This window comes from Zychaea mexicana (assembly GCF_025766255.1).
Source record: "Zychaea mexicana strain RSA 1403 chromosome Unknown BDB00scaffold_14, whole genome shotgun sequence".
Classification (NCBI taxonomy): Eukaryota; Fungi; Mucoromycota; class Mucoromycetes; order Mucorales; family Lichtheimiaceae; genus Zychaea; species Zychaea mexicana.
Window position 1 is genome coordinate 296,434 of NW_026516677.1, and position 13,145 is coordinate 309,578.

The 13,145-nt window shown below is 43.3% G+C and overlaps 4 protein-coding genes across 4 annotated transcripts; 2 read left to right on the top strand and 2 right to left on the bottom strand.

Annotated features, from left to right (window-relative positions):
• Window positions 1-518: 518 nt before the first annotated feature.
• Window positions 519-3,041, bottom strand: BDB00DRAFT_808934 (uncharacterized protein). The gene is made up of 7 exons (XM_053122448.1): window positions 2,694-3,041; window positions 2,228-2,551; window positions 1,920-2,087; window positions 1,754-1,823; window positions 1,586-1,659; window positions 1,340-1,513; window positions 519-1,261 (listed from the first exon to the last, which is right to left on the bottom strand). The coding sequence occupies exons 1-7, from the start codon at window positions 2,977-2,979 to the stop codon at window positions 717-719; spliced, it is 1,641 nt and encodes a 546-aa protein (XP_052982722.1). The 5' UTR covers window positions 2,980-3,041; the 3' UTR covers window positions 519-716.
• A 2,864-nt stretch (window positions 3,042-5,905) lies between these two features.
• Window positions 5,906-9,536, top strand: BDB00DRAFT_926679 (cytochrome P450). The gene is made up of 6 exons (XM_053128850.1): window positions 5,906-6,515; window positions 7,695-8,203; window positions 8,306-8,573; window positions 8,649-8,701; window positions 8,788-9,142; window positions 9,202-9,536. Exons 1-6 carry the CDS (start codon window positions 6,373-6,375, stop codon window positions 9,446-9,448), a joined length of 1,575 nt encoding a protein of 524 aa, XP_052982723.1. The 5' UTR covers window positions 5,906-6,372; the 3' UTR covers window positions 9,449-9,536.
• A 735-nt stretch (window positions 9,537-10,271) lies between these two features.
• BDB00DRAFT_808944 (uncharacterized protein) lies at window positions 10,272-11,846 on the top strand. Its single transcript, XM_053122449.1, has one exon. The coding sequence runs from the start codon at window positions 10,709-10,711 to the stop codon at window positions 11,672-11,674; it is 966 nt and encodes a 321-aa protein (XP_052982724.1). The 5' UTR covers window positions 10,272-10,708; the 3' UTR covers window positions 11,675-11,846.
• BDB00DRAFT_808945 (vacuolar protein sorting 55-domain-containing protein) lies at window positions 11,847-13,082 on the bottom strand. The gene is made up of 6 exons (XM_053122450.1): window positions 12,873-13,082; window positions 12,713-12,781; window positions 12,624-12,646; window positions 12,398-12,538; window positions 12,240-12,271; window positions 11,847-12,155 (listed from the first exon to the last, which is right to left on the bottom strand). The coding sequence occupies exons 1-6, from the start codon at window positions 12,887-12,889 to the stop codon at window positions 11,958-11,960; spliced, it is 480 nt and encodes a 159-aa protein (XP_052982725.1). The 5' UTR covers window positions 12,890-13,082; the 3' UTR covers window positions 11,847-11,957.
• Window positions 13,083-13,145: the final 63 nt, after the last annotated feature.

Consider the following 13,145-nt stretch of genomic DNA (forward strand, 5'->3'; position numbering starts at 1 on the left):
GTGAACGTGTACACCTAGTAGCAGAAGGCTCTTGTTGTAGCTGATAGTGTTGCGGCATCTCCCAAGTGATTTGATGATCAGTTAGTTATTCGCTCCCTGTTCCTGCAAACCTAATAGCTGCCGGCCTGGCAAATCCTGAAACTTGCCAAAACAGGCAAATATCCGGGATCCCCTTCACGTGTTTCATGTGAATGGACACCACCACCGCCAATCACAGCTGCCCTTGCTAACTGTGAGTCGTATGCTTTGCGGGGTTTTTACCATAAAAACTTTTTTTTTTTGTTGCTCTTATAAATGCTTCTTTCTTACCGGCTGGCCCAATTGTCATCCAAGACGGCAGATAGTCACGCGACGACCGCGACGACGATTATTCATCAAGGGCACACCGCGTTAGTGTATAACAAGAAGAGTCCCTTTTCTCTTTCCCCCCCACTCCCCTGCACTGCGTACAGAAGTAGAAGAGTACAGAATTTAACTCCATAGCACTGCCAAGTGACAGCCAACAACAATAAAGGTTGCACATGCCAACCACAAAGCGTGAGAGTTTTTAGTCAGCCCTGAATATCCAGCAATGTCAGATGGAAGTTTGATACATGACTAACGGACAATAGACATACAGTAGCCAGCGTGCTTTGTTGTGTGTCGTTTAAACATGGAAATTACTACTACTACTATGTACGTATGTGTGTGGGGTAGAAAGAGAAATCATAAATCACTTAGAGCAGAAAAGCACCTGTCAAAGCTGCCACTGGCGAACCTGTAACGCGTGGTATGCTCCATCCTACTGCTGACATTTCCTCAGCTGAGCCAGCAACATCGAGATGCGTAAAGCCGATCGGCTTCTTGTCCTTGAGACCATGCTTATCAAGTCCCGAGGCAATCAACATGAATCCAGCAGGGTACTGGTGACCACGGTTTGTCATGGTGCTTGGTTGGTCGTTGGCCTGCACCACATCCTCGCTTGACCGACCTGGCTGGACCACCTCCACATCTTCACGACGGAAGGTTGAGATTTCAAACGGATCCGCCAGCACATGGCCCGCATCATAGATACGCTGGCTCATCTTGTGTCGTCGTGCAAACCCATTGTCCAATGCAATACCATAGCCGTTGTATGCACGAAGCGCATGACCCGTCAAGGTGGCCACTGTGAACAGGAAGTTAGGGGCGCTAGATGATGATGCTACTGCTTCTTCCTTGAATTGGCACAGCAAATCCGTCATTACCATGCGACCTTCTGCGTCTGTGTTTCCAACCAGCACTAGATATATGCAATATTTTAAGAATGACTTGCTTGGCAGCGGCATAATGATTAAGAAGCATCTAGTAATATCTTTACCTCGTGTGCCATTACGCGAATAGATAACCTCATCACTGACATATGAATCGGATCCTACAGAGTTGCGAACCAAGGCTAATCCAGCACGGACATTCACTCTGTCGGGCTGCAACATGCTGATCGTCTTGAAATATCCAGCCACGGCTGCTGCACCGCACTTGTCACGCGACATTCCTATCATTCCGTGGAGTCAATTTCTATATCTAGCCACCTCCTTTAATTTGTTCGCTTATCGCGATGGTTTACCTCGCATGTGGCCACTGCACTTGATATCGGCACCGCCCGTATCATAGGTCACACCCTTGCCAACAAAGTAAAGACTATGTACACAAAATAAATGTTAAAACCAACAAACCATAACAGCAGCAGCAGCAGGAAGACATAGGAGCCATCCACTCTCATTCACAAACATACTTTTCCTTGACCTTGCTCTGATCGGGCGATTGATATTCAAAGAGGACAAATCGCGGATGGTGGCGCGATACTGTATCCGAGAAGTTAATACAAGTCAGCACGCGTGAGTGCGGGAATTATAAAATACAATAAGCAGCAAATTTTCTCTATAATTTTTCCCACGCACCTGCCAAACTAGCACGGGTGACCGCATGAGCCAAAGGATACTCTTTCTTGATTGTTTCGATGTCGTCGATCACGGTCATCTTGATACGGGGATCCTTGCCAAAGGTGTCCTGCAAATACTTGACAACCTGAATAGGCGACATGCGTTCGGGATCCGGCGAGCCAATATCTGAAGAATTTATTCATATTCAAGAGGTCAGGTCGATCACGTTAAACATTGCTTTCTCACGCACTAATATCACACAGAGACACCGGCGTGAACCCATAGTATCACGCCCTAATTATAGGTTTGGCTGTTCCCAAACTCACCTTTGCTGACACGACGTCCCATTTCGATGGCTGAAACCTTTTGGATCAAGCTTTCCACTTGGACCTGGTCACGGGTGCTGAATCCAAGCTGCTTGAACACCTGCAGGGGCTTCTTGGAACGCTCAGCATGTTCTCGTACATCGATGGGTTCATATGCAGACTCGAACAAGCCAAGAATGGTGACTTCCAAATAATGTTTGAAATCATCCTCGCCATCAAACGTCCAGCCCAAGTTGGACGAATCCTTAGGAGTATCGGCAAACACAACAATAGGTGCTGTCACACCAGCCTTCAATGCTCGTTTACCCGCAGCAAAAGCAGCATCTTAACGCGTGTATAATCACATACGGCATCGAGCGTAAGTTTTACACACGTATATGTTAGTATGTATATTTCCTGAACCAAACCCCCAAAAGAAAAATGCAATATTTTTTTTTTTCATAAAGTCATGAATGTGGATATATACCTTTGAATCGACGCACATCGTCGAAATCATTATTGATGGAACCGACAGGAGCAACAACAACGCGTTTGCTTGGTCCTTGATTGTCAGAAACGACAATGAGCTGAATGGATTCACCAAAGTGCTCGTCCATATCAGCATAGACTTGGGCGGCAGGAATGACAGTGGTCAAAGCCTTCTTGTCAGAGAAAAAGACGATTGTGCCGTCATATTGGCCTTTCAAGTCCTCTGAAGCAAGAAACTGCTTGGGATCGTTTTGTGTGTAAATGTTAAGCTGAGGCAATTCCATTTTGTTTTTCCTATGAATCAGGGAACAGACGGAAAGATAGAAAGAAAAAGGTAGAAAAAGAGGGTGTATGTCATATTTAACGACACTGCCAGTGGTGATTGTATAATTTAGCACCAGTCAACAGTTTGTTCCCAGCTGCTGGAGAAAAGGGACGGGAACAGTGCTTTGTCCCACCTGCCGCGAATAGTAATACTTTCTCTTTAAGGGTCCTGCTTCCTCTTGGTGAATGTATAAATCATGCGAGCACTAAGCAGTTCGCATCATACTATACAGACTTTTTATACTCACAGATACCCCATGATAGCCTATCTGTTTCGCTCCCGGCAACACATATAGTCCATTGCTTTTGTGGTGTTTACTCCGGGATATATGTATTAGGTATCTATTTCTTTTGGTTCAAAGCCGACGACGGTGTTTAACTTTTTGACAGCGGTTGCATTCCGATCCGTATTTCGGGTTATCTTTTACCGTCGGTTAAAGACCACCGTATAAATGAGCGAGCGCGTTATGTTGCCTTTTTGCTTTGTTCTAGTGTGTAGTAAAAGAGCTAGCTAGGCTACCCACTACTTGTTGTATATTTACAGTCGTCTACTAGGTATTATCAAAATAGATGTAAAGGAGCGCGTGTTGCGGGTTTTTTGACCCACCGGTGAAGGCATCAAGTGTTCGGTGAATTTTTATACAGGACCATAAACTATATTGAGCCGGATAAAAAAAAAGACATATGCTCCATCGCATTCAGATGAAGGACGATGGCGTAAATTGGTGCAAATAACTTGCTCCACTCACTAATTATGGCTTGGGCATCGGAAATCTGATAATGTGACTTGATGCTTTTTAAGCCTTTGGAAGCCTTCGGAAGCGTTTATGAGCATTCCAGAGCATTTGAAGGTTTCAAAAAGCATTGAGATACAAACGTCAATTTCCGACGGGTAAGTTGGGTTTAATGGAGCCAAGACCCTGCAGCAAGAAATTCCATTGAGTTGACGTTCTTCAAACACGCTTAAAAAAATAACAGTATACTTCTAGTATGTATTACTCATTTGCTATTACACTTGCATGTCAAAGAAGCCGGTACAGTATTGATATACGTTTGAGTATTAGAGAGCACCGCCACTGCGTAAACACTACAGTCAAGTAGCTTTTCTGCAAAATACACGTCTCACTATACTAATGTTCTGGGGAAAATTGCCATTTCCTTCAACGCGTCAAAGACAATATATATGCCCTGAATGCTGCCAAAAGTCTTGTTCATAGTACATATACGAGTGCGGAAGGGTAGTATATTAGCAGATGAATGAATAATTATTTTAAATTAGCGGGCAGTTTCTTTCAAACATTAGTAGCTTCTGATCATGTTTATTATTATAGTATTAAATGTTGTATAATACTCAACAACATACCATAGAATAAGTTGACTAAGTCTCGTAAAGCGCTGATTTTGATACATATTAAAGCTGCGTGTGAGTACTACTATTAAGACAAGAAGTATATAGCCATGACAATCCCCCCTCCCTTTTTTTACGCGCCTTATCAAAGGTTAAAGTACGTTGGAATTTATAAAAGGCAAATATTAATCAATGCCCTATCACAATGAGCACATTATTATTATTTTTCGTTACCTTCAGGAAGACCCTCAGGAAGACCCTGTGTTAGCTTGATGTGCTTACACACAAAAACATTAGCATTTGATGTTACTGTAATTTTTAGCAAAATAATGAGAATGTCAAAATCTATATAAAGCACTTGAAGTAGGGTGATTTACACGGTGATATTACTTACAACGGGCTTATAGAAACAATAGATCGTCAACTTTATGAGCACACTTTTTATAAAATATGATGTAGAGACTCGTTTTGTCACAAGTAGAAACAGCAGTAGTAGGTATGTGATAGACGGTTTTGTATCCCTCTTGTAAGTTGCGTACTGCTGCTTGCCCTGGTGCTTTCCAAGCTCAATCAATTGGGAGACATTGATACCTTGCTTTAGAAAAAATACACCACTCCACGTTCTGTAATCAAAAGAGCCAAACCGTCCTTTTGCTGATTCGTAAGTTTAGGTAATTGGCTTTATGCACTTCAGTTTCCATATGTGGTGTCAGCTCAACGACCTTTTCGGCATTATTGTAGAGTAACGCTTTTTGGGATCAGCTCGATGACCGGGACCATGATGTTCGAACTCTTCGATTTCCGGGACCTGTATAATTATAAGCAAATTTGATGCATTTTTGAATGTTACGTACCCTTTTCGTTCCTTATATGTAACACATGCTTATCATTGTCTTCACCTCTTTGATCTTTTCCCACCCGATCACAAGAGGTCTTTTTTTAGAAGAGAAAGTCAACAGTAAAAAGGACTCATACCTTGACATCTGAAAAAAACGAGGTAATGGACCTTTTTACGCGCCAGCTGCTTCAAGATCAGCTGATCATATGGCTTACTAGCAGTAGTATCAAAGGATCGATCTTTCCTTCTGTCACTGTTGTGAATTTTCGTGCAGCCTTGATGACTATGTTTTAAGCTTTTGTCCGTTGTAATCAGAAAAGAAACAACGATTTAAAAGAGAAAGGGTGTAAAAAACGTATACGTTTTATTTGTATTATGCATGGAGCTGTCTAGAGCGTTTATTTAAAAAGTCATCCAACGACCAACGACATCAAAGTCCAGAACGCCACTATGTTCCTTCGGGACGATCTCCAAAATTTTATTAAGCCGACTTTTTAAAGCGGCTGGCTGACTCAGTCACGGAGGTATGTATATTAAGGAAGTGGCTATAAATGTACCCTGATGATCAACGGCATTTATGCTTTTCTTCGATGCATTCGCCGTTGGTGATACAAATTATGCGCCTGGTGCTCTGTTCGCATTTTGCATATTGGATTGAAGTTCTGTGACAGTGCTACTTAGATATTGCATCATCCCTCCAAATAAATATATTCAGCAGTAACTACAGTAAGTCAATCCTACAGCAGAAATGCAGCAGCATGCATGATATGATCTTGCAATGCATATGTATTACTCCTGAATTCAAGAGATACTTATACATTGATAACTTTTTATAACGGTAGTAAGCTTATCACTTCAACTAGTAAATGGTAATATGATTACACATCAAGGAGAGATTCCGAAAGTTTTGCGCCTTTGTCGCCTGCACGCCTTCAGTCTTTTGAACCCCTGCTTCGCTGCGTGTCAAACCCCACGGAGCTTCGTCTCCCCGCAGACCCACTTTGTTGTGGGAGAGGGGAGCTCGTTCAAAGCTGTAACAGTATCTTTTGACGGCATTCTAATACATCACTGTTGTGAGCAATGGCATGAAACTCGCTATCTGATTACTGTTGCCATACGTTGACCTAATTCACCGCGCTTACCTACTCAATTATCATTGAAACTTCCATGGAAAACATTGATAATAAGCGTTTGCACTGTTTAAGTCTGCCACTCGTCTGCGTCGCATCCACCATTGCTCAACCCAACGCACGCTCGCTGGTTAAAGCACTGATGCTCGGCGCTCGCACAAAGACGCCCATCAGTTCAGTGTATCTAATATTGAGGTGGCGACTGGTTTATTTGGTCCAACAGCGGGGCTTTGGCTCTTTTCTTGGGGACAGCTTCCTTCACTTGTTTTAGCAAAACACATAAACATGGACTTGAGCCCACTGACTTTACAAAATCGCACAAAAAATCATTAACGTGAGAACATATAATCGTTTATGTGCAACACAACTTTTTGACCATGGCCAGTAGATTTTTGAAGCAGAATAACTTACTACTTTCTTGTAGCGAATGACAAAATCAAACACTCCAAAAGCTCATCCAAAAGTAGGTTGTAATCTACAAGCGTGTTTGGATGGGGCACAATCAAACATATAGTATTAATTCCACATCCATTCTCGGCTATATAGAATATCTCTTGTTGACTCAAGGTATATACATAATGTGTGTTTTGTATTATAAGTTAGTGAGACTTGACGCCTCCTTATGACAGAACGCAAGCAGAAGGCTATTCGTTGTATATTATATGTTGAAAGGCGGCGAAGCCATGTGCATGAAAGATACCTTTTTAAGAGCACACATGATTTTCTTGCCTTCTACTTTGTGACGCCGGCATGAACATAGTAGAGTAGCTTCTGAGGATTAGTAATGATGAATGAAGGATTGAAATACTGTAAAATAACGACCAGAAGTATGGCTACCGATTAGCTGAGCGACTCTTGCAGAGCTAGCTATCACAGTATCTAATGATGCAGGTCGCAAGAACAGGACGACGGGTATGCAGCAAGACCCTACCTATATATCCCACTATATCCAAAATCAACTAGATAATTGCAGCATCTGACTGTACCTATTCGTATTTGCCCTGCTACTTCGCTATTCTTATTTACTACGTACATCGTGTCTAAAAGGCAAAATGCAGCAATGCTGTTCTGTACACTCTGGTACCGGTGAGCGATAGTATTTTTCATGCAGAAGATTGGGCAACTGCATGTGATATACGGTACGATCAAACGTAACCTTCCACATCACATATCATGCATCAAATAGTTGGCTTTTCTGTATCTCCTTTCTCAACGAAATATATGCCAGGAGCAGGATTTTGCTCCGTTTTGCTATTTATACTGTCTTTAAGGCTGACATCAATTGGTAATCTTTTCTTTTCTCCTTATTTCTGTCGTACTTGCTGACGCTAAACATTATGATCGACTTCATTAATTCAGTAATTCAACGGCCACTACATTATGCTACGACCGATACCATGGTTACTCCTCTTGGGTTCAATTCCAATGCTTTATCAAGCCATACAGCACTAGCTTTACAATCGTCTGGCATCCTAGTCTTGGCTTGGTTCCTGATATGGAGAGTGATGAAAGCAAGGACTGCAAGAGGAAAAGAGCAGCAGTTTTTGTTACTGAGCAACGAGAAGATACTGTGCCAGTTGTACCCGGCGCACTTCCACTATTGGGGCATTCTTTGCAAATGGCGTCAAACTCTTTGCATTTCATACGGCAATGCAAAGCCAAATATGGGCTCCTGTTTCGCGTTCGCCAGCCTGTGAATCAAGAGATCTATGTGGTTACCGGTAAACTGATTATTGAGCTTCTCCGGATGCCGGAGAATGTCGTCAGCCTTCATCAAGAGGTGGAATATGTGTTTCCGATGCAACGTATCATCGTGTCCCATTATAATAATGGCAAAACAGACGAGCTTAGCCACCACCGGATTCCCTGTAAGTATCAAGATTGATCTATGCTTTTCATCTTACAGCCTACTCCCTCTTTTAATATCGTGCCAGAAAGGACTGACAGCGTGCTTTCTTCGGGGGGTATAGTCAACACGATTGCACAAAAGAACTACTGCGAAAAAGGCGTTACGAAGTTCAGTCTTCGGGTGAAAGAGGAGATCAAGCAATGTTTGGATGAGGAACTACAGTTGCAAGAACGTGGAGCTAGAAAAGAGGTCGACATTAAAAGCTTCCTCAGCAAGATGCAAGCCCGTACTTTCTGTGCAGCCTTTGTGGGTAGTCAATCCATCGATAACAAGAAACTCGGCCCGATTCTCTCGAATATACACAATACGATTGTGCGAGCGGCAGCAGTGTATCGCACGTTTCCGTTCTGAATCGCTGACTCAATAGTTCGCCGTTTTGTATCAGCCGAAGCGGATCTATATAGTGCATTGGCAATGATAGTTCCTCAGATCGACAAGACACGTTTTTCGTCCGGCAGTAATCAAGAAGAAGAACAAATGAAGGAAACTATTTCAATCTACTTTTGCATCAACTCAATTCGGACGGCTCACAACGGTCCACAGTGGATTGTGCGCTCCGGTTTATCAAGCTTTTTACTGGCGGGTCCTTGGCTCGCAAACAATTTAACGGCTTTGCATTACATGAGCTTGCATGCAGGCCTCGGCTTGTCGAAGAACTACGCCAAGAAATACTCAAGTTGGGCGAGGATAACATTACTCCGGATACCATTGGCTCAATTAGTCTGTTGGACTCATTTGCAAGAGAAACGCTCCGGTACCACAGTAATCCGTTGATGAATTTCCATCGAGTGGTGCAAGACGTTCTGTTTTCGAACGGCAAGGTCGTTCCCAAAGGAAGTTTGATCGCGGTAGCTCAAGAAGAAGGCCACAAGGATCCTTCTATTGCTCCGGAAACACTGTCTTCCCTTCCTCTTCTTCCTTGTTGGACGAATACGATCCGTATCGTTATGCGGGCAGCAATGAGAATAACGAGCAATGGACGAGCCAAACGATCACCCAGAAGGGCTATTTTTCCTTTGGCTGGGCTATGCATCCTTGCCGGGGTCGCCAGTTTGTCATCATGGAATTCAAGCTTTTTATTGCAGAGCTTGTGATGCGTTACAACATCTCGACACAATCAGGTTATGACCGGGGCAAAGATCGCAGTGTGTTGGGCTCACTTAAACTTTTCCCTAAAGAGCCTCTTATTTTCGAGCGTATTTAATCTTGGCTTGTTGTCACGACCACTCCTATTGTTCTAGCTGGCATGTAGTCCACAATAAATCGTTTTCCATTATGCGTATACTGCCAAGAATACATTATAATGATCAAAGAGAAAAGCCAGACAGCGTTGATCGGTTGTAGCACAGACCAGCGGCTATAGGCTCCATCGTTTTACAGGCTGTGAAATGTGTGAAATCTTACAGGCAAAACTCCACGGCGGCGAGAACAAAGGCCATCATTACATCAGCTTCGACGTAGCAGTGAGTTTGGGTTAGCGTTTGCCCTTATCGATACTACTGTAGCAGCGAATGCACGCCTAGTGAGCATGTAAGAACCAAAGATAAGCAAGGGTTATCGATGATCGCTTTCCTGTGTAATCGTATTTTGTGTTCCTGAAAACATCCAAATAGCGTTACGCCGAAAACGCGGTACTTGTTACAGACTGAGATGTTACGTGCTCTTCAGCGGTTCCGTCGCCGCCACTTCATTCTGAGCCACTTACTAAGCCAGACTCCACTGCAGCAGCACATCCACAGGAACACACTTGAGCAGCGATGACTGTGCATAAGTTACATTTGCCGGTGCAAAAGAGAGGATGTGAAGAAGATAAGATCAAGTACGACATCGATGTAGGTTTGACGAGTTAGTCCTCTTCTGAAAGGGAAAAAGGAGATGCGTATGTGTGTGTGTGTGTGTGTGTGTGTGTGTGTGTGTGCGAGGAAAACGCGTCCTGCAATGTGATTGGATGTAATACCCCGTCAGTGAGTCATCTCTGTGTACCGTCGCCGCTTTGTTATTTCGCATCGAACCCCACGAAAAAAAAATTTTTGTTCTCTTTCTCTCTTTGCTTAACTCTTTTGGTGGAAACCTTCCCTGCTCTATTCTATTAACTATTACCCTGCTCGCTATTAACTATTTGTATTAACCAAATACGCGCTACCTCTTCTATTATTATTACTATATTATTCTTTTCTGAACCCCTGTTGTGATATCTGTATTCTCCCCCATTATCCCACCATGGTCTCCTTCACCGCTTAAGCGCCAACCGTACAACTGTACGATTATTTTAACAATAGTTTTCCACCAATTTATCCAGCAATCCGTTACCCCCACCAACACATTAGTGTAGTTGCCCCCATCATGGCCTACTTTTCCAGTTTACCGAAATGTCAACTCTCGACTCGTCAACTTCCCAAAAAGACTTATAAGTCTCGAAAACCAAAACAGCAACCTTGTTGATCTCAAGAAGCATCATCCTAGCATGACCACAGCCGTTATCTCTACTTTTACTACTACTACTTCTACTACCAAGTCACCAGTATTACTCCCCCAAGAACAAGAACAAAAATCAGAACAACAAAAGATGAACGACCAGCTTTTCCAACAATTTTTCCAGTCGCTCACCAGCGCTGAGCCGACCACAGCCATGACGGAGCAAGAACAGCAGCAACAGCAAGAGTGGTTTGCTACTTCTCCCGAATGGTTCTCTGCTGCCATGGGTACCGGACAGCAAAGTGTCCACTCGACCCCAGAAATCGCCACACCTCAAGACATGTTCTTGACCTCGCCTACCACCGAACACGTTGCCTTGGAGAAGACCGGGTTTGCCGACTTGGATGTCTCTGCCATCTTGAATTTTCCTTTGTTTGAGGTGCCTCAACAGCAACAGCATCAGCAGCAGCAGCAACAGCCTCAAGACACTGCCGCCCCAATGACTGCTGCGCCCGAAGCCACTGCATCTGGTGACGACCTGCACACTGCCCTGGCCGCCTTGGCGACAGTGACCCAGGCACCTGCTCTCGCACACCAACAGCCTGTAGTCATCCCTTCGCCGCCGCAGCAGCAGCAGCAGCAAACGAGCCCCGTCATCTCTGTCATGCCCACCTTCTCTGCCCGCAAGCGCAAGTCGGCTGATATGGCTTCGGATTTTAGTGCTAACTCGTCATCGTCGTCTCCTTTGGATGAAGCTGCTGTCAAACGACAGAAGAACACCGATGCAGCTCGACGATCGCGGATGCGAAAGGCAATGAAAATGGAAGGACTCGAGAAGCGTGTGGCCGACCTGGAAAAGACAAACACGACCTTGCTCTTGCGTGCGGCTGTGCTGGAATCGGAAAAGTCGACCTTGCTCACTAAAGAAGCATCCTACGAGCATCGTATCAAGGCCTTGGAAGCACAATTGGCTCAGGCCCATCAATCTTTGGCTGGTATTGGTTCTCGACAGTAGCGCTTGAATCAGTTCCTTCTGTTCTTTCTCTCTCTCTCTCTATTATCTTTCCTCTGTTTCTTTATCTTTACTTTTATCAGTTTAATATCATGTCCGTTCTCTTCCTTCATAGTTGTTTTTACTAGAGCAATAAAAAAGTAACTGTGTGGTATAATCCTCACATACAACCAAAGAATCGTTTCTCTTAACTTGTAACCTATTTAGTGAAGAAAAAGTGCGGCCAAGAAAAGAAGGAGAGAGGTGCACACAGTAGCTTTTATGTACAAAAAATCGATTGGATATCTTAATAGTCGTCGCTTTGATCGGCAAAGAAGTGGGTGTATGTGATGACTGTTATAGACAAAATAGAGGGTTGCACATGTAGACTTAGTGCACCACTTCCTTCTCTAGACACATAAGGCTCTTTATACGAAAAAAACTTACTTGTGCCGTATACAAGGATACCTCCACAAATACTCATCACCATGGCTGGAATCGTGATCTAATATAGTTACGTGGATACGACATTATCGTTTAGTATTGGATTTATACTCCAAGCATGTAACTCAAGTATTGAGCACTTTACCACTTCGGCATGTGCAAGCACGAACGGAAGACCTATATTGCATGTCGTTAAATATCAAAAAGGAGATTCTTTTCCTCGGGTGTCATACTTGATCCGAACAATCCTCCCAAACCCACCCCAAGGTACACAGTCTCTATTATCTTTCCATTCAAACTTACAGAATCCAGTCACTATAAACATTCCGGTAATAAAATGCCCAGCGTCGATAACGCCACTGTTATATTCGGACATCAGATCGTCTTGACCAGCACACCGGCTGCATAGCGCGTTTGGTAAAGGTGCAAGCACGTAGGTCGCAACTATCATTCCCCGCAAAATCAATAACGTATCCTCTCTCTATCTCTCTTTATACATAGAGTATCGTTTGCTATAGAGATATCTTACCTACGAGTAGTGGCCACCAATTGCTAGAAAAAGAGAAAGCATCTTAGTATTTCGGGAAAAGTCATGTTTATTATTATTGAGAAACTTACTAGTATAAAGCACAGGATAATATCACAAGCAAAAAGCCGATAGCCAAGACAAATGCCAAGGCAATGATCCTTTGTTTTTTCCATAACAGCAATAATAATTAACCGTGAGTTCCTGAAGCCAATTCGTCCTTTATCAAAGTCAAAGAAAGTGACAACCTACGCTGTAAGAAAAAGCATGTAAAAGACAGATTACGACATTAATCCCAGGTTTATCTCTTTTATGCTTAAAAGAAAGATAGTGCAGTTCGCAATAATCTCATATAAACGAGCTTCGCAATTGTTGTTTATCCAGAAAAACGAGTCGCTTACTTCTTAAACCGGCCATTTGTGGTTTTGAAATTTTAAATAGAAAGAGAATGGTCCTTTTTCTTTATAAGCTCTCTCTTGGCGGCACCAAAGTACCATTCTCAAAAACTCCGGAAAAGAGTTAGAG